Raw genomic sequence first — 25398 nt, 5'->3', positions numbered from 1 at the left:
GTTCAGTGAGAAAAGTTGACCGAGATTGACTCGGCCGTTGCCCAATCGCAGTCTTGGCCACGCCCCTCCAGTGAGAGGCGGGACCGGCCGGGCTCACCGCCGGAAGTGGCGGGAGGCTGGGTTCGGCGTGTCGGCTGGCCCTGCTGGGGTCGGTGAGGTCAGTGGACTCCAGGGGTCTCCAAACGTCCCCGGTTCTCGCCTGTCTCCCCTCTACTCCAGGGGGCGGGCGGGCCCCAAAGCCTGCCCAGGGCGAGCGTCAGAGGAAATTCTTTAGTTTAACCAGGTCCCGAGAGCGGGAAGGGCGCATGTGGGTGCGAGCCCGACTACGGGCACTCCCCTCCTCGTTTCTGAGTCTCTTGTCCCCTGACACAGGGACGCCGCGGACGGCGGGATGTCGTGGTCCGGCCTTCTCCGGGGCCTCAGCGTGCCCCTGAGCTACAGTAAGTGGGCGTCTTGGGCTACAGAGTCGAGGCTGGACGAGGGACGTCTGTGCCTCTGCCACGACCCAAGGGAATCAGGGTTTTAAATCACGGGTGGTTGTACGATGGGTTTTGGCGGAGCTCGGGTGCAAAAGCAGATGTGAGAAGTATTTGCATTAAGGGCTACCATGTGTCAGGTGAGTAGCAGGAGTTGGGTCAATTATTTCTTCAGTAACCACTGTACTTACCACCCGTGGTTTAGACTTCTGAGCAAGGCGTTTAACTCATTCATCCAGCTGATATTTTTCAAGGGCCTTGTGTGTGCCAGGCACCGAGAGCGATGCTTTATTTATGAACTTACTCTCTTAACAAATATTAAACGCTTCTCATGGCCCTTTGTGAGGTACTTCATTCACTTATTCACCTTCTGTTTGCCACTTACCAAGGATGGCAAGGCTGAGCAAGACAGGCCTGCACCTGCCTGGGGAATCTGGGCTGACATGCAGGTCTCATGAGAGCCTCTCACACATGGTGTTCAGGAGGGAGACATGGTCGTGAAGGACACGGAGACATTGAGTAACCGAGAGTCTTTTTTTTTTTTTTTTTTTAAATAGTTTATTGCTTTTTAGAGAGAGAGGAAGGGAGGGAGAGAGGAACATCCGTGTGAGAGTGTAACATTTGATCGGCTGCCTCCTGCATGCCGCCTACCCGGGATGGAGCCCCAAACCCAGGCATGTGCTCTGGCCAGGAGTTGAACCGGCAACCTTCGGGTTCATGGCACCACACCCAGCTAACTGAGCCACACCAGTGCTGCTGAAGGGCACACCACTAGGAAGAGACTCCTAGGGAAGATTGTGCTGTAACTCAAGACATAGGAGAGGTGGAGGTGGACAGTAGGGCCAGGACCTGCCTTTGATGTGGAGGGGTGAAATTGGGTGTGAAAGGGCATCCATGCTGTGACAGAGGGAAGACTGGACCTCAAATCCTGGACTGGGAACTCTTAAGAGGACATGGTCCAGGGCTGTCTCAATCACTACTGCGTCTCCATCGTTGGGCCACGAAGCAGTAGGTGCTCAGTGAATGTTGGTTGAAGAGAATCCAGTTATCTTTGAGTCTCGCATCCTGCATTTTATCCATGAGCAAATCCTGTGGGTCTGTCTTGGAAATATATTCTGTCCCCACCTGCCTTTCCTCTTATTATAGTGCAGCTACACTGGTCTCCTTTCTGTTGATGTGTTTGGGGACACAGGCTGTGGCTGGGTGAGCAAGGGGGTGAGTGAGATGAGGTAAGGGAAGTACCAGGCGCAGACCCTGTTGGGCCTTGTGGGAGGACTTGGACTCTGACCCTGAGTGAGATGGCCCCACAGGAGGGCTCTGAGCAGGGGAAGGATGTAATCAGATCCGTGATCTGATCCAGGTGGCACGGGGTCCCTCTGCCTGCATGTTGGAGCAGGTAGTGGGAGTGGGAAGACCTGGGAGGAGAAGAGGGTGGACAGGACAGGAGAGAGTATAATGGAGGAGGGAGAAAGAGTGTGTTTGAAAGTTCAGCTGACAGGATCTGCTCACAGGGTGTGACAGGAGGAGGAGTGACACCTTCCTGAAATACCCCGTAGTGTTGCTGTGGGAATGGCATGAGTTAACGTAGGTGTGATGCATAGAACAAGATTTGAGCATTGTGAGCCTGTTTGCTTTCATTATTCTCTAAACAGCTTTACAATTAATACCTTTCTTGCAGAATAAAATGAGTTAATTCATGTAAAATGCTTAAAAGAGAACCTGACATATGGTGGTTGCTTAATAAATGTTGTTGTTATCCATGAGTTCCCAAAGATGTAAACAGGCATCTTATAAAGGGCTTGGGACAGTGCCTGGAACATCAGAATTGAGTTGCTAATACTGTTACTTGTTCATTGGGATAATAACCCCACTCTGCCCTCCCGCATTGTGTCTTTCCAGGCCTCGCCCTTGTCCCCCGGCTCTGGGCCACCCGCCCCATGGCCACCCTGAATCAGATGCACCGTCGGGGGCCTCCGAAGTGGCCGCCTCCAAAGCTGGGTCCCACAGAAGGCCGGCCGCAGCTGAAGGGCGTGGTTCTACGCACATTCATTCGTAAACCCAAGAAGCCCAACTCAGCCAACCGCAAGTGCTGCCGCGTGCGGCTCAGCACAGGCCGAGAGGCCGTCTGCTTTATCCCAGGAGAGGGCCACACCCTGCAGGAGCACCATGTTGTGCTTGTGCAAGGCGGACGCACCCAGGACCTGCCTGGTGTCAAGCTCAAGGTTGTGCGTGGCAAGTATGACTGTGGCCATGTGCAGAAGAAGAAGTGACCGCCAGGGGCAGGGTGGGCTGGGGTTTCCGTAGAACAAGAACCTTTGTCTGTGGGTTCCTGCAGTATCCTTGGGAAGCTAGGCTAGTTCTAGAAGCAGCTGGCCCTGGTTCAAATCCTGGCTCCTCTTCCATCAGGACCACCAATAGCCCACCGACATCTTTGGTGTCCATGTGTAGAGTGTTGGTGCAAGAGGCTTCTGCTGGAACTGTACCCTGTTGCCATCTGATGAGAAGGGGTTGCAATAAACACACACACAGACTCTGGTTTGACGTGTACACCTTGACATTCACCCTCTGTGTGGTCTTGGCAACTGAATGACCTCTGGGCCTCTGTTTCCTCCTCTACTCACAGCATCCCTTTGTTGGGTTTGGTGAAGATTAGACACTATGAACAAAGCGCATGCAGATGGCTACTCTGTTTTAAGGTTTGGAGTCTGGTGGTAGGACTGAGACCCAGTTCCCCTTCCTGTAGGCCCGGTGCCTGGGCAAGGAAAGGCCTGCCCTCAAGCTTCCTCCTGAAGATGGAAGTAATTGTAATGGTGGTGATGAAGGAGTGTTGAGAAAGGACTGAGTGGGGACAGGGGAGGGCACTGCTGCCTACATGGGAGCTTCTCTTCTGTTATCCTCAGAATCACACCCCTGGGTTCAAGTCACACCTCGACCTCTTAGTTCGGTGACCTTGGGTTTATTTGTCCCCCCCCCCCCGACACCTCCGGACTTTTTTTTTTTTTTTTAAATATATTTTATTGACTCTTCACAGAGAGGAAGGAAGAGGGATAGAGAGAGTTAGAAACATCGATCAGCTGCCTCCTGCACACTCCCCACTGGGGATGTGCCTGCAACCAAGGTACATGCCCTTGACTGGAACCGAACCTGGGACCCTTGAGTCCGCAGGCCAATGCTCTATCCACTGAGCCAAACCAGTCAGGGCCAGACTTGTTTTCATCCCTTGGGAAATGGTCCTGAAAGTAATACTGCCCTCACCTGATTATATGGTTGGCCATGTTAGATTTTAAGATTGGGAGCTGGGCTATATCCTTGGGCTCTGGAGCCCAACTCAGGTGCAAGTTCTGCTCCCCTACTTACTGGCCAGGTGACCTTGGGCAGGTCATTAAACTCTGAGCCTGTTTCCTCCTGGACTAAATGGCATAGATAATGGTCCTGCCTGAGAGCTGTTGGGAGAACCGCTGAGGACTGGCATCAGCCGCCTCTGTTGCCAGCACAGCGCTTGGTACACCTAAAGGTCTCACAATTGAGAACATCCCACAAGGCCTTTTAGGATCAGAGAGGGGGGCAGATAAGTGCACTGATTACAGACAAGTCCCCTATCACCTCACATTTAGCACCAATTTTATTGAGTTTGTTCGGTGGCTTTGCCCACATAGGGAAAGAGTGGGAGACATGAGAGGAGTCGGGACAGGACTCCACGTCACTTTAGTGCTCATGGCACTCCTTGCTCCTGGAGTTTGTATGCAGGTGGGCTTGAACGGAGAAAAGGAAGGTGTTGCCTTAGAGCCAAGCTGTCCCTGATGCAGGGGCAGGAGGTGTGGGTGAAGGGCACAGCACAGACCTGGTCTCAGATTCTGTAAGAAACAGTGCCAGTCCAGCCCAAAGGGGAAGGGGTGCTGATGGGGCAGTGCAGAACAAGGTTGCACAGGCCCCACAGCTGAATCTGAGACTCCCCAAAACAGCAGAAAGGGTTCCCTTCGATGTCCCTGTTGGTCCCCTCAAGGGCAGGCTTTTCTGACTGGCCTCTGTTCCCTGCCAGCAATCAGCTTACCCTGGAAACATGGCAAGGAGAGTCACTGTCCCAGGTTTCAGCAGCTTTCACCCATCAGCAGTCCTGTTCGGCCTTTGTTTTTTTGACTCAGTCTATCAGCTGACATCCACACATGAGAAAACAATTAGCAGGCAAATTAAAAGTCTCAGTTATTCCTTGAACCCTCTGACTCAGGAAGCTGTGAACAGCCCAGTTGGATACCTGGTTTCTTGAGCAGCATGTGGGCCACCATTCTGAAGCAGCACATGAGGCTTGCTGGAGGCTGGCGGGGCATCCTCTGGCTCCTGGCTGCAAAGCTGCCCTTGATTGGCAATGATGTCAGGCAGGTGGTGGTAGGTCCTAAAAAGCCTGACCAGGCTGGTGGGCTAGGACAAGCGGATCCTGACCCTCACGCTGGAGTGGGTCACAAGGGCGCCATAGTGCCCCACCCAGGAGCGTGTGTCTCTCCCATACTGCTCAAAAGACACGTATCGGATGCCCTTGCCAAAGTTGGTGAAGACGTGGGAGACCTGCATGGGGAAGGAGACCAAGAGGGTGAGGACCTGTGGGCTCCTCCTCCTCCAACTGATCAGATACTCCCCCAAATCAAGTAGGTGCTCTGGGTGCTGGGGATACAGCAGTGAGGAAAGCAACGCAGACCCTGTTCTGATGGAGCTGACCATCTAGTAGGGGACCCAGACACTGAAGATAGATGGGGTAAGGAACAGAGGGAATTCTGCAGGGGGGAGGGGTTGCAAAGTGGGTAAGCAAAGGCCCACTGAGGTAACACTTGAGCAGACACCTGTGGCGATCTGGAGGGAGAGTGTTCTAGATAGGACCAGTCAGTGCAAAGGCCCTGAGGTAGGAGTATGACTGGAGCACAGTGCGGGGAGAATTAGGAAATGGGGTCAAGGAGGTAAAATTCACCTAACTACAATTCAGCGGTTTTTAGTACATTCACGATGTTAGGCTACCATTACCACCGTCTAATTCTGGGACATTCCCTCACCCCAGGGGGAAAAAACCTCATATCCATTAGCTATTACTTCTAATTCCTCTCTACTCCTAGCCCCTGGCAACCACTAATCTGCTTTCTGTCTCTATGGCTTTTTTTATTCTGGATAGTCCATATAAATGCAGTCATACAATATGTGGCCTTTTGACCCGGCCACTTTCCCTTTTTCCAAGATGCATCCATGTTGTAGCATGGATCTGTGCCTCATTTCCTTTAATAGCAACATGATAGGACTTTGGCTTTTACTCTGAGATGTAGCCACGGGAGGGTTACAATGAGGGGAGGCTGGTGATCTGACTCACTTTGTATTGGGATCTTTCTGGATGGTGAGTCTGTTGGATGGTGGGAGATCAGGAGTGGAAATGACCACCTGGAAGTCTACTTGGATAACTGAGGTGTGATGATTTTGACAGCACAGACTTGGGTGTCATTCTGGGCTTGAATCAGACCCTGCACACTTTAGTGTGACTGTGGGCTAGTCATTTGACCTCCTGTGCCTTAGTCTTCTCACTTCTAGAATGGGGATAGAGCAAGAACTTTGATTCATCACTGCATTCCCAGCACTTAGGTCAGCACACAGTAGGTGCTCAATAAATGTATGTTGAAAACTTAGGCTGTAGTAATGAAATGAATTAATAGGGAAGACTATTGGAACAGGGCCTGGGATGCAATAATAGCTCAAGGATGGTTAGCTGTTGCTATTACAGACATCCAGCGGAAAGGCAAGCTGAGAGGGGAATCTGAGCAGAGTGGGAAGTTAGGTATGCCTGGACTCACCTGTCGGTAGCCTCTCTCAGTCCACTGAAGGACCGGGTTGGGTGAGGCCGAGAACTTGACCACTTCATTTTCGTACACGTCCAGAAGGCGGACCCGGAGCCGGTAGATGCAGCCACAATTCTCTCGGGCGCCCCACCTGCCAGGTGGGGGTGAGCTTTGATGCCTCTGTCATCCACCCAATCTCTGGGCCTTCCTGCACTTTGATACGGGTTGCACACACCCACACCCCATATGTAGAGGTGTCAGCCTGGGATTCTGGGGGGAAGCGCCCGGGTACTTCAAGGTGGAGCCAGAGCCTGGGGCGGATTCTAGAGACTTTTGGTCAGGTGGCGGGGGGGGGGGGGGGCAAGTTTGATGCTCTGGAGAGAAATTATAACCTAGGAGAGGAGGACCCCCCAGCATTTCTGGAGAGGAGCCAGAGGGAGTAGGAATCTGGATACTCCTGGGATGAGTCAGAACTCCAGGGAAGAAACTGGATAATCTATGGAGAAGCGAGATGGAGGGAAGGAGTCCGAGAGCTTTGTGAAGGAATCTGGGTGCTGTGGAGGAAGGTCTTACCGTAGGCCCACAGGGTCTGACGCCAGCCAGTGCCCTGCCCCAGCTCTGCCCCCTCTGAGCCTGTTTTCATGGCACAATGCTCCCAACTTTTCTGAAGCCTTGGTGTCCACAAGCCCTTGGGGTTAGGGCAGAGTTGCAGGTGATGGGGTTGGATGGGTGAGGGGAGATACCTGTTTTAGACCAGACCAAGCCAGTCAGTGGCTCCCATGCCAACCCAGGCCTGCTGGGAAGAAGGTGGGGAAGAGTGCAGAATAGGGGCTCTCGGCTCACTGAGGCTCTGCCCTCCCTGGCTCAGCAACCATGAGAACATCACTTCCCCTGCCATGGCATCGATGGGGGCATGAGATGAACCCCTTCTGCAGAACTGCTGCCGCCACCATTGGTTCTGGGGGCAGGTTGCCATTCTTCACTCACCAGTCTGCCACACAGATCTCAATCTGGGCGCTGTCCAGCAGCTCCTGCCACACCCCCTCCATCACCAAGTCCACAAGCTGCCTCTTGAAGCACCATCTGGGAAGGGGAGATGGTGGGGGTGTGGAGCTACAGTCACAGCCCAGAAATCACCTTCCAGAAGCCTCCTCTGACAACGCTGTCAAAGCAGCCCCTCAGGGTTTGTTCTCTAGACAAGATGTATGTGGGCTGGGCAGCCCCACTGGCCTCTCTCATCCCTCCACCATTTTCCACCCTGCCCTGAGCTCCAGGAGGCTGGCCTGGATGCAGGCCTGCCCCTAATATTTGTGGGAACCTGGACATGAGTATAAAGGGAGGCCAACACTGAGCAGGGAATTCTGGGGTCTCCTAAAGTGTGGGGGCCCAACGTCTGAGGTTGTATTGATATGTGGACTGGTCTCCCTTATCCTCTCTTTCCTGTTGGGTCAGCCAATGGGAAGCTCCAGCAGAAGACAGAAGTGAGAGAAGAGAATAAAATCAGGATATTTATCCTCCTGGCTCCCTCCCAAGGGACCACCTGGGACTGTTGTGTCTGTCAGCGACGGCACAGCTCCACAGTGCCCTCTCCTCACAGCCTTCTCTGCCCTGTTTCCGTAACTGCTTCTGCACTTACCCCCGTCAGGCCTAGGGGTGGGAATGACCCTTCGCCCTACTGTTACTAGCCTGGGGGTCATGGGTTATACCTTGTGGTCTGCCTACACCTTTGTAAATAGTTTTTCTTCCATCATTTGAATATGCCACAATATAGAAATAGTGTCATACTGGTGGAAGAACTGCTCAGGGATAAATCTAGGTTTTATGGGAATTTCAAAAATGACAGAGGAAGCACTGCCATTCCATGGGGAAGGGATGTTTTTTTAGTAGATGGTGTTGGGAAAATGGGGTCAGTATGTGGAGGGGTGGGGGAACTAGATCCTTAACACCACATTCAAAGGTAGATTAAAGATCTAAATGTGAAAGGTAAAACTAAGAGTTTACTAGAAGAGAATATAACAATAGGGTGGGGAAGGCCTAGGGTGGGGGGCAGGGGTGGGTTAGAAGGGGTCAATGGGGGGAAAAAGGGGGCATATATAATACTTTCAACAATAAAGATTTAATTTAAAAGAGAATATAAGAATATTGTTAGAATCTAAGGATAGGAAAGGATTTTTTAAAACAAAATTTCAAGAACAAACGCTACAGCAAAAAAGGGAGAGATGAGTTTGATCATATGAAAATAACAACAAAGAATACCATGGGCACAAGTTAATACTAATGGTAGAATGGGAGATTTTTGCAATGTCCAGGATGGACAAGAAACAGACATCTAGAACATACAAGGAATTTATATACTCTATACAATAAAAGAGAAAGACGCAAATTGACTGTCCCTCTGCGATGTACACCAGCCAATCAGGAGTGAGTATGCAAATTAACCCAACAACGATGGCAGGTTAATTTGCATATGCAGGCACCCTGCAGCCTGGTTCCCGGGAACATCCACAGGACCCAGGCCACTCCGAGCCTCTAGGCCCCCGTGAAGGCCCTGAGCGGCCGGGGTCCCAGAACGCCCTGGCCAGGAGTGGCCTACGGGCACCGGTGCCAAGCGGCCAAGGTCCTAGGACAAGTGGCCGGGGGGCCAAGCGGGCTGGTAACCGGGACAAGTGGCTGGGGCGCCAAGCACAAGCGGCCCCGCGGCCACTTGACCGTGCACCCGCACCAAGCAGCCCAGGTCCTGGGACACCAAGCGGCCTGGGTCCTGGGACACCAAGCGGGCTGGGTCCCAGGACAAGCAGCAGGAGGCACCAAGAGGGCTGGGTCCCGGGACAAGCAGCTGGAGGCCCCAAGAGGGCTGGGTCCCGGGACAAGCAGCTGGAGGCCCCAAGAGGGCTGGGTCCCGGGACAAGGAGCTGGAGGCGCCAAGAGGGCTGGGTCCCGGGACAAGCAGCTGGAGGCGCCAAGAGGGCTGGGTCCCGGGACAAGCAGCTGGAGGCGCCAAGAGGGCTGGGTCCCAGGACAAGTGGCCAGGGCACCAAGTGCAAGCAGCTGCGGGGTGGCAGCTGCTTGCGCATGTGCCCATGGGATCCACGTCCAACTGTGGACACAGCGAACGGTTCCCACCCTGTGGCTGCTTGCGCCCGCGCCAAGCAGCCCGGGTCCACGTCCCCCAGCCCAGTGGACACAGCGAACGCGGGGCCGCCGGGCTTGGGGGTGTGCCCCTGGCGGCCTCCCACGCGCCGTGTCTATGGGATCCACATCCCCCAGCACTTGGACACAGCCAACGCGGGGCTGCCGGGCTCGGGGGTGTGCCCCTGGTGGCCGGGGACACACCCCTACCCCAGTAGACACAACGCAGGGAATCCTCTGCACATGGGCTGCAGAGGAAACACCTTTTCTTTTCTTTTTTTAAATATATTTTTATTGATTTTTTACAGAGAGGAAGGGAGAGGGATAGAGAGTTAGAAACATCGATGAGAGAGAAACATGGCTCAGCTGCCTCCTGCACAACCCCCACCGGGGCTGTGCCCGCAATCAAGGTACATGCCCCTGACCGGAATTGAACCTGGGACCTTTCAGTCCACAGGCCGACGCTCTATCCACTGAGCCAGACCAGTTTGCGTGTAAACACCTTTTCTGACTGCGCATTGGCTAAGCTCCCTGTACGCCGCCACTTGCAGTGTTCTTGGTAACTTGGGTTATAAGAATCTAAGAAGGTGATCTAGGGTTTTTCCACCACCCTCCTGGAGGAAAAAACGAAGGTCCGCTGCTGGAGGGGCTAATAAATGTCATATCCTGCTCTAGCTGGTTTTGCTCAGTGAATAGAGCCTCGGTCTGCCGACTGCAGGGTCCGGGTTCAATTCTGATCAAGGACAGGCTCCTCCCTGGCCGGGGCCCAGGTCAGGGCTCATGCAGGAGGCAACCAATCAAAGTGTCCCTCTCACATTGATGTTTCTCTCTGTCTCTCCCTCTCTCTTCCACACTCTCTAAAAATCAATGGGAAAATATCCTCAGGTGAGGATAAAAAAAAACAAAACACGTCATATCCTATGAAAGACACATCTTGAAAATACCTAAAGAAAGTTTTCATTTTTTCATGGTGAAGAGACTGGAGTCCATGTTGATGAAAACACCTTGGTGGCTGTGGTGGCTGTCAGTGGCTGCAGCAGTGGGTGATAGGGCTGGTGCCTTCCCCTGATCAGCCCAGTCGCCTCCCGCAGAGGGGGCTATCAGTAGGACATCCCCTGAGGGCTCCCAGTCTATGAGAGGGGGCAGGCTGGGCTGAGGGACCCCTCCATACAGTGCACAAATTTCATGCACTGGGCCCCTAGTATACATATAAAAGCCTAAAGGACCATTACGACCTGACGACCAGCCAGTTGCTATGATGCGCACTGACCACCAAGGGGCAGATGCTCAACACAGGAGCTGCCCCTGGCAGTCAGTGTGCTCCTACAGTCAACCTCCCAAGGCCGGCCAACCTCCCGCAGTCCCTCCCCCCAGCCAGCCTGCCCCAATCGCCAGCCAGGCTGAAGGAACCCACCCATTCACGAATTCATGCACTGGGCCTCTAGTTCTTATATATTTAGTTCTTATATATCAACAAGAATAAGACATCAGCCTAGCCAATGTGGCTCAGTGGTTGAGCACTGACATATGAACCAGGAAATCATGATTTGATTCCCTGCCAGGGCACATACCCAGGTTGCCAGCTTGATCCCCAGTGTGGGGCGTGCAGGAGGCAGCCAATCAATGAGTCTCTCTTATCATTGATGTTTCTATCTCTCTTTTCTTCACCCTTTGTCTCTGAAATCAATAAAAATATATCCTATATAATAAAAGGCTAATATGCAAATAGACCGAACAACCAGTTGCTATGGCGTGCACTGACCACTGGGGGTATGTGCAGAACATGGCGGGATTGGCCATGGCGGGATGGTAGAGCTGATGAGAGGGGGCACCGGACAAGGGTGGGGCGCCACTCACTGTCATCGGGGTGAGCCTCTGGTGGTAACTGAAAATTCTTTGTTCCCACACCGTGGTTGTGTCTGGTGCTCGCACCTGCTGCTGGTGCTGGTTCCACTCACACCCGCTGCTAGCGCTGTCCCTGCTCGCACCCACTTCTGGTGCCCGGTGCTGGTCCAGATCACTTGGTGCCATCAGCAGGTGCCAGCGGCAGCTACCATGCCTGACCGCCCCTGAGGGCTTCTCCACCTCTCCCTGTTCCTGAGGGGCAATTGGGGCAGAGCTGCGGCTCACAACCACTGACGGTGCCAGCCCCGCTCGCACCTGCTGCTGGCGCCGGCCCCAATCACCCCGCGCTGTCAGTGGGTGCGAGTGGGGCCAGCACTGTCAGCACGTGGGAGCGTCAGCGCGTGGGAGTGGTGGCAGCCAGAGTGGGGCTGCCAGTAGACAGGGTACTGAGGGGCCGCAGTGGGAGGGGCCAGGCGGGGGCGTGGAGGATGGGCTAAGATCCGCCCCTGTGCCTACTAAAGCCTCTGGGCCCACAGTTCCTTTCAAGGTGCACGAATATAAGCATATGAAGAGATGCTTCATATAAGCATATGAAGAGATGCTTAATTATTAGTAAGTTGAAACATGCAAATTAAAATTAAAACAGCAATGAGATATTACTTCACCCGTAATATACTGGCAGCTACTAGAAAGCTGGATAATGCCATGTGAGAATAGTTGACTATGGGAGTAGGGGACAAGGAAATAGGTATGGGATATGAGATAATCAACCAACCAATCAGACCGTTCTGATGTCTTCATAGCATTTACCACAACCAGAAGCTCTGGAGCCTGGGTTCAAATCCCAGCTCCACCATTTACTAGATGTTGGTTACTTATGTGTCTTAGTTTCCCATTATAACGTGGAGATAACAATACCATCTATGTTGCATGGTTGTTGCCAGGATTAGAGTTATATGTAAAGCATCTGATTGTTGTGTTCTTGTTCTTTTATCCTTTATGTGTTTAATGTCTCCCCCCATCCTACATCTAAAATGCAGATGAAAAAACAGCAGTTTCCTGATCTTTCTGAATTTTTCTTGTATCTTGACATATAAAACAGTGCCTGAACCCTGGCCGGTATGGCTCATTTGGGCATCCTTCCCTGCCCCAAAGGGTTGCTGGTTCGATTCTCGCTCAGGGAACCTGCCAGGGTTTCAGGCTAAATTCCTGCTGGGAGACGTGCAGGAGGCAGCGGATCTATGTCCGCCCTCCCCCCCACCCCCCGCCCCAATCAATGTTTCACCTCTTTTCTCCCTCTCTCTCTAAAAATCAATTTAAAATCTTTAAAAACAAAAAACAGAAAGGAGAAAAAAGAAAACAGTGCCTGGTACATAGCAGGCCCTCAACAAATATTTGTTGAGGGGAGGGTGAAGGTGGGTGAGGATGAAGCCGGTGGGTAGGGTCCGGACCCACCTTGAAGCCCTTGCCCCAGGGATCAAGGGCCACTCACTCGAAAGAAGTCACGAAACAGGTCTGGGAAGGAGCCCCCGGCACCAGGGTCAGGTTCTTTTCTACGGCCCAGCCATTCCCGCCGTGCTCCACCTCCCAGCCTCGGAAGCCCTCTGTGGGATGCAACAGGGTTGAAGAGGAGGGGTTAGCCGGCCAGCTCGCTTCTCTCCGGGCCCCGCCCGGGCTCCTTCACCACGGCCCAGCCGCTCCCACCGCTCCTACTGGCCTCCCGGCTCCTCCTGCCTGGCCCGCCCACGCGCGGACGTCCCCTTTCCCAGAGGCCTCCCGTTCCAGGCAAGCCCGCCGCCACCAACACCCGCCGGCTTCTCCCAGCCCTCCCCCGACTCCTCTTCCGCGCCGACGGAGTCTACAGTCCCTGCACCGCCGGGTTCCTTCTGCCTTTCTCACCCTCCAGTTTCGTCTCCCTCCACTGCCCACAGCCTGTCTCCTCCCCTCCAGTCCGTCCCTTTCTCCAGCCCCACCCTGGCCTCGCCCACCCAGTCTCCCAAGAGCCGCCCTAGGCCCCGCCCCCGGACTACCTGCCCTGGCCCCGCCCCCAACCCCGGTCCCGCCCTCGTCTCGTTAGCTCCAGCCACGCCCACTCGCCACCTCCCTGAGGTCCCCACCCCACATCTCCGCGGCTCCCCGGCCGCCGGGTACCCACGCTCTCCGCAGGAGTTGAAGATGAGGTTTCGGCGGAGAGGCGCTCGCAGGCAGTAGCGCGCCAGGGCGCAGAGCGGGAACTCCTCCTCGTCCTCGCTGTTGGGCGGGAAGCGCTGGGCTACCGCATAGAGGGCGCGGCCCTCGGCGCTGCGGTCGCGAGCCAACTGCAGCAGCCACACCGTGGGCCCGTCCACAACGTCGCGCCACGTGCGGCACACCGAACGGCAGCGCGTCACTAACGTGCGTGGCGGCAAGTGGCTCAGCACCTGCACCAGGAGCTCTGGGGGCAGCGCGTGCAAGGCGATGGGCGGGTCGGCGGGCGGCCGCCTGCGCGAGGGCCGGGCGCCCATCTCTGGCGGCTGGAAGCCTGCAGTTGGGAGGAATTGGCAGGTCAGGGCAGTCCGGCCTCCTTCCTCTTCCCCCAGGTCCCTGCGGCTTGATCGTGACCCCACCAGCCTTAATGGACGACAGGGGACTGCCACGGCCGCGAAAACCGGGCACTTAGTCCCTGCCACCTGGCTCTGGAGGGCGAAGGGCTTTCCCTCTTGGGCAAAAGACCATTGGCCAGACCATGACTCCACCAGGACTGCTAACCACGGCTTCCATGCCTGGCCTGCGCACTTGTATACGTAAGCACTTTGTGTATATGGCCATAAGCATGCTGAAGACGGCTAGAAAACCTCCTAGGGTGAAACCATCTCCATCCCATCCGGCAACCTGCCCCAACTCCTCAGGCTCTGGCATTCGTGAACTGTCAGTCTCCTCACTGAACATTCTTGTCACCTTCTTGCTCTAACCAGAACCCAGCTCTCCTGTGGCCCTTCCTAGTGTTTTTAATGATTAATCAAGTAATGTAAATGATTAGGAAAAACTGAGCCCCTCCCTCCCATGGTCACTCTGAGCCCTTGTCTCAATGGCAGCCTCTTCAGAATTTCAATCTTAGGCATCTCTCTCCTCCCTTCACCTCTCCAGCTCGCTCCCTCCAGAGTCTCAAATCCCCACAATCCTTCCAAACCATGGTGATCTCCCATCCTAGGTGCCTACCTCCTTTTCCCTTCCCCTCACTCCTCAAGTCCTCAGTTTTTCCTAATCATTTACATTACTTGATTAATCATTAAAAACACTAGAGGCTCTGTGCACAAAAATTTGTGCACGGGGGGGGGGGGGGCTCTCAGCCCGGCCTTTGCCCTCTTGCAGTCTGGGAACCCTTGGAGGATGTCCACCTGCTGGCTTAGGCCAGCTCTCTGGGGGGATCGGGCCCAAGCTGGCAGTCAGACATCCCTCTGGCAGCCCGGCAGCTCTTGGGGGATGTCCACTTGCCAGCAGGGAACAGACCTAAGCTGCAGTCGGACATCCTTAGTCCTGCTGTGGAGGCAGGAGAGGCTCCCGCCACCACCGCTGTGCTGGCAGCCATCAGCCTGGCTTGTGGCTGAGCAGAGCTCCCACTGTGGGAGCGCAATGACCACCAGGGGACAGCTCCTGCATTGAGCATCTGCCCCCTGGTGGTCAGTGTGTGTCATAGTGACCAGTCATTCCCAGTCATTCTGCTGTTAGGGTCAATTTGCATATTACCCTTTTATTATATAGGATAGAGGCCTAGTGCACAGGTGGGGGCCGGCTGGTTTGCCCTGAAGGATGTCCTGGATCAGGGTGGGAGTCCTGCTGGGGTGCCTGGCCAGCCTGGGTGAGGGGCTGATGGGTGTTTGCAAGCTGGTCACACCCCCTTCAGGGTGGGGGTCCCCACTGGAGTGCCTGGCCAGCCTGGGTGAGGGGCTGATGGCTGTTTGCTGTTGGTCACACCCCCTTCAGGGTAGGGGTCCCCACTGGGGTGCCTGGCCAGCCTGGGTGAGGGGCTGATGGCTGTTTGCAGGCTGGTAAAGCTCCCCCCCCCCCCCAGTGGGGACCCTCACCCCATGGAGGTTTGGCCAGGCTCGGTGAGGGGCTGAGGGCCGTTTTTAGGCTGGTCAAGTCCCCCGGTGACAGAAGCTCCGAGCCTCTCCTTTTTTTCTTTTTCTTTTATCCTGGGATTTATTTACCTTCTATAATTGAAACTTTGTAGCCTTGAGTGGAGCTCAGAGCTGGCCAGGGTGGGCAGGAAGCTTGGCTTCTTCCATCGCCAGGGGCAACCCAAGCCTCCTGCTTGCTCCAGCTCCATGGCTGCCGGCCACCATCTTGGTTGGGTTAATTTGCATATAGTCACTCTGATTGGCTGGTGGGCATGGCTTAAGGCGTAGTGAAGGTATGGTCAATTTGCATGTTTGTCTTTTATTAGTGTAGATTCTTTGCAGCCCTGGCCAGTTTGGCTCATTGGATAGGAGTGTTGGCCTGAGGACTTAAGGGCCCAGGTTCGATTCTAGTCAAGGAAACATGACTGGGTTGCGGGCTCGATCCCCAGTAGGGGGCATGCAGGAGGCAGCCTGTCAATGATTCTCATCACTGATGTTTCTATCTCTCCTTCTCCTTTCCTCTCTGAAATCAATAAAAATATATTAAAAAACAAGCAAAAACACATTCTTTGCATACACTCTTCCTCCTCTGGCTTCCTCTTATACGTGACCCTGTTTAAATTTACATACTTCAAATCTATGAACTTGACCCTCAAACCCCTAAAGCTGCCTGGCAATAAGATTATGTTTCTCTTATCCACTCACTCTTCCTTCCTATAGATAACTATTTCATACCTTCTCCCCATCTCCTAGCCTATCACTCCTTCCACATCTTCACTCTCTCCTTGCTTATTTTGCAGAAATAAAAAGTGATGAGAAGCAAACTTCATAGGCCCCCACCGCCCCATCTACCACCTACCTGCCCTGGGCCCACATTATCTGCTTTTGTGTATGTCTACCCACTCTAGGCCATGATCTCAGTTGTCCCTTTTTGCTGCATGTTAATTCAGTTCCCCCTCTGCACTGGACCTTCCTGTCAGCCCACACACTTGAAATTAAGTATAGAGGTGAGCAAATACCCTCTAGATCAGCCGTGGGCAAACTACGGCCCGCGGGCCGGATCCGGCCCGTTTGAAATGAATAAAACTATTGAAAAAAAAGACGGTACCCTTTTATGTAATGATGTTTACTTTGAATTTATATTAGTTCACACAAACACTCCATCCATGCTTTTGTTCCGGCCCTCCGGTCCAGTTTAAGAACCCATTGTGGCCCTCGAGTCAAAAAGTTTGCCCACCCCTGCTCTAGATCCAGTGTCATCTCTCTCATCTGAAAAGGAACCCTCGCTTGACCCTACAACCCTTTCCAATTATGGTCCCATTTATTTGCTCCTCTTTGTAATAAAACTTCTCAAAAAAAATTGTCTATACTTGCTGTCTCCATATTTTTTACTCCTGCTCTCTCAAACCTTCTGTATCAGGCTCTGTGACACTCCACCACCCTGAAATGTCAATGTCACTGATGACCCCCTGGGTGCTGAGCCCATAGTACTCTACTCCCCCTACACTTGGTGGGCCACTTCCCATCTGCCTGGTGGTCCCTCATCAGCCTCCCTCTAATCTTGCAAAGTCAAGGTCCTGCCCTTGAATCTCCTCTGCTCTCCATTAGCACTCACTCCCTTGGAGATTTCATCCGTTCTCATCACTGTTCACCTGGACCCTCTCTCTCCCTGCTTCTTTCCCCAATTGCTGCTCCCCACAAGCAGCCAGGTCAGGCGAGAATACATGCTCAGATCCCTCCAGTGGCTCCATCTCACTCAGATAAAGGCAGAGTCCTCCCTGTGGCCCACAAGGCCCCATGTGATCTGCCCGCCTACCCACCCTGCTCTCATCGGGCCCTCACTCACTGCTCAGCCACACCGGCCTTCACACCTCAGGGTCTTGGCATGGGCTGTTTCCTCTAAATCAGTGGTTCTCAACCTTCCTAATGCCGTGACGCTTTCATAAAATTATTTTCGTTGCTACTTCATAACTGTAATTTTGCTACTGTTATGAATTGTAATGTAAATATCTGATATGCAGGATGTATTTTCATTGTTACAAATTGAACATAATTAAAGCATAGTGATTAATCACAAAAACAATATGTAATTATATATGTGTTTTCCGATGGTCTTAGGTGACCCCTGCAAAGGGTCGTTGACCCCCAAAAGGGTGGCGACCCACAGGTTGAGAACCGCTGCTCTAAATGGGTCTAGAGGATATTTGCTCACCTCTGTACTTATTTCAAGTTTTTGCTCAAATGGCAATTTCTCCATGAGACCTTTCTGTCCACCTTATTTATAATTTCAGAGCCTCGGGACCATCACCTAGTCTCCCTCCCCTTTTCCTTACTTTATACTTCTCTCAAGCTCTCATCACCTTCTGGCACACTCCACACCTAAGTATACATAATTTACTTAATTACCTTCCTTGTCTGTCTCCCTCTGTAGATACTGTAGTCACTATGAAGGCAGAACTGTTGATTCCTTTGCATATTGCATACCACAGTGTCCACACCAGTGCCTAACACATAATACATGTTCAATAAAGAGACTTTAAATGCATGAATGAGTCATCATATTAATAACCCACTACACAGATGAGGAAACTGAGGCACAGTGAGGCGAAACACCTTTATTTAACAGGAATTCAGTGATTAGCTGAAGACATAGTCAGAAAGTCATTTCACTTCCCCATCAGGGACAGAACAGTCTAATAATAAAGGCCTTGCGGCCTGGCACTGGTCAGGTAGCTCAGTTGGTTTGAGCATCATTCTGATACACCAAGGTTGTGGGTTCGATCCCATCAAGGCACATCCAATTAATGCATAAACAAATGGAACAATTCAACGTTTCTCCCTCTCTCCCTCCGTATCTCTCAGATCAATAATAATAAAAAAGCCTTGTGTCTGGGTTTGAGTCCCAGCTATGCTTCCTGTTAGTTGCATGACCAAGGGTACTTCACTTAATCTCCATGTGCCTCAGTTTCCTCTTGTGAAAATGGGGATGTTAATAGCACCTACTTCTTAGGGTTGTAGTGATAACAAAATGGGGAATGGGGTAATATTTGTAAAGTGCTTAGGTAAAACCACTGGGGCCTCATAAATAAGTGATAATTTAATGTTAAGCACTAAATTATGTTAGCTACGATTATTATTACACATCGTAAAAAGATGATGAGCAACCATTAGTGACGATATTTTCATCTGGTGACATTTATTGGGCCCTTATTAAGCCGCTGTGACATTTAAGCTGGATCATCTCACTGAGTCCCATCACCTTGTTTTAATGGCCAAAACGATCCTTGGAGGGTGCCCTGGGGTAGGAGGCTGCAATGGTCTAATGCTTGTTCTGTTACCGAACGCCAGTAAGTGCTTGATTCCTGTCAGCTGTCAGGATTTTTATTTTTTTTTAAATATATATTTTATTGATTTTTCACAGAGAGGAAGGAAGAGGGATAGAGAGTTAGAAACATTGATCAGCTGCCTCTTGCATACCTCCTACTGGGGATGTGCCCGCAACCAAGGCACATGCCCTTGACCGGAATTGAACCTGGGACCTTTCAGTCCACAGGCCGATGCTCTATCCACTGAGCTAAACCGGTTAGGGCAGGATTTTTAAATAAAATGATTAAGATCTTTTAAGAAATAAGCCTGTCTCAGGCAAGTGGTCTGTGGACATGGCAAGAAGCCTGACACCTCTTGACCCCCTACAGGGACTCAGTCGTGGAGACAGGCTTGAGTAAGCTGTGCTTTGCTCCAGGTGGTCTTTAGCTGCATTAAGAATTAGCTGCAATTTACAAGCAAGTCCACCAGCTTGCCTGCCAGATGTGAAATTCACCAGAGTGCAGCTGCTCCCCCTGGGCGTTCCTTAGGAATGTGCATCGCTGAGCAAGGGGAGGGCTCCAGAGCTGGGGGTAGCCCCGCACAGGAGGGCAGGAGCAGGACCTTCAAGTGCCGTACTAATGAGCCTGGGTCCACAAAACTCTTGTTTGGGATGCTCTGCTGAGAGCCACCATATCCATAGGGCTAATGCCAACCACCGGCTGGGTCAAATGGGGCACATAAGGCACAGCACCGCCTGCTGCCCAGTGTGTGGGGGCCTGTTCGGGGGTGGGGAGGCTATTTTATTCGTTGTCACAGTGACTGGGAGATGCCACTGTGTTGTTTCCAGAGACCCACAACTCCACGGCAGACCGTATCTTCCCAAATGGCTGTAACAACCCTACCTGACATGCTCTTCCTGGACTTGACCATTCTCCAGTCATAAGCGGAGTCCACACCCCTCCCCCTGACTTGGGCAGGCCTTGGTGACCACAGAAATGACACCGCTAAGGGGTTTCTGAGACGATCCTATGACAGAAGATACTGCTTCTGCCTGACTCTCAGGACATGCGCCTCGGGGCCCGAGTGCAGCCGTGTGCTGCTAAATAGTTAACTGGCTCTCTAAGGGGGAAAAGAAGTCCAAGTCTGTAAGTTTGCTGGTTTCTGCAGGATAATACAACTGACCACGGCTCACTGCCAACTGCCAACGTGAAGTCCCTGACCCGTGGGGGCAGGAAGAGTTGCCTAAAATCCACGAGCCGGTGCGAGCCGCTCCAGCGTACCACTGCCTGGGTCTCCACTTCCGATTGGTCGCCCTGAAGTCACCATACTGGAGAGACCGTGTGAAGAGAGGGAAGTGTCTGGAGTCTCAGAGAGTTGACTTCCCATCCCAGGTGTTAGATACAGGACTGTTTTCAGATGACCCAGCTCCAATCCTGTCTGATGGCAACTGCCCCTGAGAACTGCTTAGCTGAGCCAAGTCAACTCACCATACTTAAAAGTAGCCCCGGCTGGTGCTTAGAGTTAGAGCATCGGCCTGCACACCGAAGGGTCACAGGTTCGATTCTCCTTCAAGGTCAGGTGCCTGGGTTGCAGGTTTGATCCCTGCCCTGGTTGGGTATGTGTGGGAGGCAACCAATTGATGTTTCTCTCTCTCTGCCCCCGTCCTTCCCTCCCTTCCACTCTCTCTAAAAATCAATGGAAAAAATGTCCTCGAGTGAGGATTAACAAATTAATGCCACTGGAATAATGCACAGTAACCTGCGCTGCATGGGACGAGTACTCCCACAAAGGGCTGGACTGCCCCCAATGCCAGGAGTCCCCAGTAAGAAACAGAGAGTGGCCCTAACTGGTTTGGCTCAGTGGATAGAGCGTCGGCCTAGGGACTGAAGGGTCCCAGGTTCGATTCCAGTCAAGGGCATGTACCTTGGTCAAGGGCACATCCCCAGTGGGAAGCGTGCAGGAGGCAGCTGAGCGATGTTTCTCTCTCATCGATGTTCCTAACTCTCTCTATCCCTCTCCCCTCCTCTCTGTAAAAAATCAATAAAATATATTAAAAAAAAAAAGAAAGAAAAAAACAGAGAGTGTCCGACTGTAGGCATGCACCAAACTGGGTTCAAATCCTGACTCTATCCACTTCCCATCTTTGTGATTTGGGGCAAGAAAAAAAACCAAAAACCTCCTTTGAGCCTGGTAAATGTAATTCAAGAATAGCATGTTTTTGTTTGTGTTATAATCAGAAATCTTTTTTTATTGTTTTTACTTGTTGCCTGTTCCATGGAACTTCCTTGTTTTTAAATATGCTTTTATTGATTTTAGAGAGAGGGAGATGATGAGAGGTAAACATCAATTGGCTGACTCCTGCACACCCCCTGCTGGGGAGCAAGCCCAACTTGGGCATTTACCCTGACCCAGGAATTGAATCCACAACCTCTTGGTGCACTGATGACGCTCAACCAACTAAGCCACACCAGCCACGGGGGGTAATTCTATCTTTCCCCCCATCCATTTAAAAAATTGTGGTAGCCTGGCTGGTGTGGCTCAGTGATTGACCTATGAACCAGGAGGTCACACAGTTCGATTCTCAGTCAGGGAACATGCCTGGGTTGCAGGCTGGATCCCCAGAGTGGGCCATGCAGGAGGCAGCCGATCAATGATTCTCATCATTGATGTTTCTCTCTCTCTCCCTCCCTCTCTGAAATTAAAAAAAAAAACTGTAAAGTTCACATAACATAAAATTTACCATCTTGACCATCTTTAACAGTTCAGTGGTATTAAATTCATTTACAATGTGTGCTACCATCATCATGATCCATCTCCAGAATTCTTTTCATCTTTTGAAACTGTAACTCCCCATTACCCCTTCCCTTTTGCCCCGTTAACTATAAGATGAATCATACAGTAATTATTCTTTTTTTAAAAATATATTTTATTGATTTTTTACAGAGAGGAAGGGAGAGGGATAGAGTTAGAAACATCGATGAGAGAGAAACATCGATCAGCCGCCCCCTGCACGCCCCCCACTGGGGATGTGCCCGCAACCAAGGTACATGCCCTTGACCGGAATCGAACCTGGGACTCTTTAGTCCACAGGCCGACGCTCTATCCACTGAGCCAAACTGGTCAGGGAAGTAATTGTTCTTTTGTAAGGGGCCTATTTATTTTAGCATAATGTCCTCAAGGTTCATCCATGTTGTAGCATGTGTCAGTGGATAGTGTCAGCCTGAGGACTGAAGGGTCCTGGGTTTGATTCCAGTCAAGGGCTCGATCCCTGGCCCTGGTCCAGGCATGTGTGGGAGACAACCAACTGATGTGTCTCTCTCATATTGACTGTTTCTCTCTGTCCCTCCCCCTCCCTTCCACTCTCTCTAAAAATCAACTGGAAAAATATCCACAGGTGAGGGTTAACAAAAAGCAAGCAAAAAAAAGAGCATTTCAGGCACCATTCAAGTTTCAAACTGGGCAGAGGTACAACCAGGGGGCTGGCTATGTGTGTGTGTTCATTTATAAAAATTCATCAGACTGTACATTTGTGCACTTTCTATAAAAGTTTACTAAGAATGATAATGATATAGTCCATGGAAAGGAACAAAAGTTGTCCAAAAGCCTCTCCCCCAAAGTTATCAAATAAAAAAGAAACTGGTGTAAACTACTTAGAGTTCCCCTATTTCTCTTCTCAGCAGTTCCTCAAATTGTGTAGGGCCAGAGACGTTTTTATGGTGACTGGAAATTGTGCACAAAAATAACCCATGACTCAGTGAAGACACCATCGACATGGTTTGTTTCTTTGCTGGCAGTGATACTCACAATAGCCATTTTTTTTTTAAGGCTCTGGGGATTGACTGGGCTCAGCTAAGCGGTTCTAAGGGCTGCATGCAGGTGCCCTCAGGCAGAGCCTGGGGCTGTGTCACCGGAAGGCTTACTCAGTCCTTTGTCTACGCCTGGGGTAGGGGACTACATTTTTCCACCCCCACCTGGTCTCTCATCGGTTCTCAACCTGTGGGTCGAGACCCCTTTGGGGGTTGAACGACCCTTTCACAGGGGTCGCCTAAAACCATCAGAAAACACATATATAATTACATATTGTTTTTGTGATTAATCACTATGCTTTAATTATGTTCAATTTGTTATAATGAAATTGGGGGTCACCACAACATGAGGAACTGTATTAAAGGGTCGCGGCATTAGGAAGGCTGAGAACCACTGAGCTAGACGATACTTTTCCCAGAGTATACACTTTTGACAAAGATCAAATAATACAATTTAGTTTTCAAGGCTCATAATTCATTAAACTTTCATTTTACAGGCCTGCTTTCACTTAATTGTTATTAATTTTTGCAATTTTATTTCAATTAATTTTTAAGTATTTTATTAATTTGATCAGCTGTTATAGAATAACTTATATGTAACTCAGATATTTATCAATGTTTTTACTTGATGTGGTATTTATACACTTTAGTACTTAAAATGTCATTTCACTTTTTATTTTGCTTTATAAATTTGGAAGACTAAAAAAACTGTTACTATGAATAGTTATATGTATTAGGCTAAAAAATACTGGCATTATCATTGTCTCCCCTTCCTTAGGAGTGTTTGTTCACTGTATAATTATTTCAACTTTCTGTATGCTTGACAATTTTCATAATAAAGTCATGGGGGTTAAAAGATCCAACTGGCAAAGATTCAATGTTCTAAAGCCTATTAGGACCCTTCTGCAGAGGGCAGGCAGCACCTGAGGGTTTCTAGGACCTGGGTTACTGCCCCAGCAGGATAGGTGCTGTCAGAAGCTCCACTGTGGGCGCAGATGATGTGGGTTCAGGTCCCAGTTCTGCCTCTTCCTGGACAGGTTGTCTCTCAGGTAGGTATGCTGCTGACCTCCAAGTCTTGTCTGTAATACAGGAATAACTATTGCTCTACCTCAAAGGGTTGATAGGAGCAGTGAAGGGCAAATGTGTCTAAATCTGTCCAGGACTCAAGGAGTAAAACCCAATGGTAATAAAACAATGAATAAGTTTTAGCTCTTAATTTGAGGATTTGATCATCTAAAATAATTAGGAACTGCCCTAGCCAGTTTAGCTCAGTGGATAGTGTTGGCCTGGGGACCAAAGGGTCACAGATTCAATTCTGGTCAAGGGCACGTGCCTTGGTTGCAACTTCCTCACCAGTCCGGGCCCTGGTCAGGACTCGTGCAGGAGGCAACAAATCGATGTGTTTCTCTCACATTGATGTTTCTCTCTCTGTCTTTCCCTCTCTTCCACTCTCCCTAAAAATCAATGGAAAAATATCCTTGGGTGAGGGTTAACAACAACAACAACAAAATAGTAACCTAGGGTAAGATGCCCTCCATGGATTCACCGTGGGGGCAGGGAAAATGGGAGAGGGAAGTCAGTATCTAAACTCTGTCAAGTTCACCCATGTTGAACTTGAACTCCTGAGGGAGAATAAGTGAGCAAGCCACCAAGGCAATGTCCAGCAATACCCCCTGGAGACATATTCGCCAGTGCAAGCTGGGGCAACTTAGTGGTGGGATTTGGGGTGCATTTCTGCTGTATGTGTGCACATGTGCATGTCTTTCCATATATATTTGCACAGGAGTCCTGTTTACAGAATGGGTACCTTAAAAAAAGAAATTACCTTTATTGGTGTATAACTTACACCCAGTAAAATGCACACCTTTGAAGTGTATAAATTTGAGTTTTAATAACTGTATACAAGCTTGTGACCATCACCACAACCAAGGTGCAGGCATTTCTGTCACTCCAAAAGGACTGCCCCTTCACCATCAACTGCAAGGCAACTACCAATCTGCTTTCTGTCACTATAAATTCGATTTTCTTTTCTAGAATTTCACATAAATGGAATCAGATGGTGTGCCAGTTATCGATTTACAGCCTCACAGTTCCAAGTTGCTAAACTGCAGTTTGGCCCTTTCAATCTTTTTCCTTTGCGGACTGACGTAATGTTAACTTTTTCCAGTAGAGGGAGCCAGGGAGATGTTGCAAGAGGAAAGTGCTTTGCTTCTAACTTCCAGACATGTTCCCCAGGGCAGGCAGCTTCTCCAGCCCAATCCCACTGTGTGCCTGCTTCTCCAGTGGCTGGCAGCCAGCACCCTCCTCAGGCACCCACCTCAGGCAGTTTCCTAGCCGAGTGCCTCTGGTGAGACACTTCTTTGTAAACTGTTTTGTCTAGCGCCCTGGAGAACTGACTTCTGGTAAGTTCCAGAGGGTGGATTCCAGCAGGTTCCACAAGTGCAGCACCATAGAGACTCCTTTGCCCTTTAGTGAGTCAAGGCCAAGGGTTTTCCCATGAGATCAGGGTCCCTGGGATGTCATCGAGTTCTCTATCTTAGATCTTAGGGTTAGCGACTGCTCCTCCTATCTGCTGTTTCTATATTCTTCAGCAGTCTCTTTATTTCTTAGTAGCCAATCCCTCTTACTCCAATCCCCTGCTATAATGCATAATGTATATTTAGCCTTCTCTCTTCAAACTACTGTGTGGGTTTCAGGCTCCTGATTGGACCTGACAAATATAGTATATGCCTCCTGTCTTCTTTCCTTCACCGTAATGTCTGCATGATTCATCCACATTGTTGCATGTATCAGTCAGTAGTCACTCCTTTTTGCTGAGTAGTATTCCAATGAACAGATAAACCAGTCTGTTTATCCACTCACCATGATGGACATTTGGGTTGTTTCCAGTTTGGGGTGATTATGAATAAAACTGCTATAAACATTCATG

At 50.9% G+C, this 25398-nt stretch overlaps 2 protein-coding genes across 4 annotated transcripts in view; one reads left to right on the top strand and one right to left on the bottom strand.

The window, feature by feature from the left end:
- The first annotated feature begins 25 nt into the window (after positions 1-25).
- Positions 26-3031, top strand: MRPS12 (mitochondrial ribosomal protein S12). Its single transcript, XM_036345707.1, has 3 exons — positions 26-157; positions 373-440; positions 2376-3031. The coding sequence occupies exons 2-3, from the start codon at positions 392-394 to the stop codon at positions 2744-2746; spliced, it is 420 nt and encodes a 139-aa protein (XP_036201600.1). The 5' UTR covers positions 26-157; positions 373-391; the 3' UTR covers positions 2747-3031.
- A 1049-nt stretch (positions 3032-4080) lies between these two features.
- Positions 4081-25398, bottom strand: part of FBXO17 (F-box protein 17) — a 34890-nt gene continuing 13572 nt past the window's right edge. The window contains exons 2-7 of one of the 3 annotated variants that reach the window (XR_004973644.1): positions 13413-13778; positions 12750-12861; positions 7271-7366; positions 6299-6434; positions 4729-5036; positions 4081-4626 (exon numbers count right to left, since the gene is read on the bottom strand). Coding sequence is in view for 2 of the 3 variants with exons in the window: in XM_036346271.1 (XP_036202164.1) it covers positions 4893-5036; positions 6299-6434; positions 7271-7366; positions 12750-12861; positions 13413-13761 (837 nt within the window). In the remaining variant the exon portion in view is untranslated. Of the gene's footprint in view, positions 5037-6298; positions 6435-7270; positions 7367-12749; positions 12862-13412; positions 13779-15447; positions 15492-25398 lie in introns of those variants that run through there. The other 2 variants (XM_036346271.1, XM_036346270.1) reach the window with 2 other exon arrangements.

Source organism: Myotis myotis, unplaced genomic scaffold, assembly GCF_014108235.1.
Source record: "Myotis myotis isolate mMyoMyo1 unplaced genomic scaffold, mMyoMyo1.p scaffold_m19_p_19, whole genome shotgun sequence".
NCBI lineage: Eukaryota > Metazoa > Chordata > Mammalia > Chiroptera > Vespertilionidae > Myotis > Myotis myotis.
This window is presented reverse-complemented; position numbering and strand designations above follow the sequence as displayed.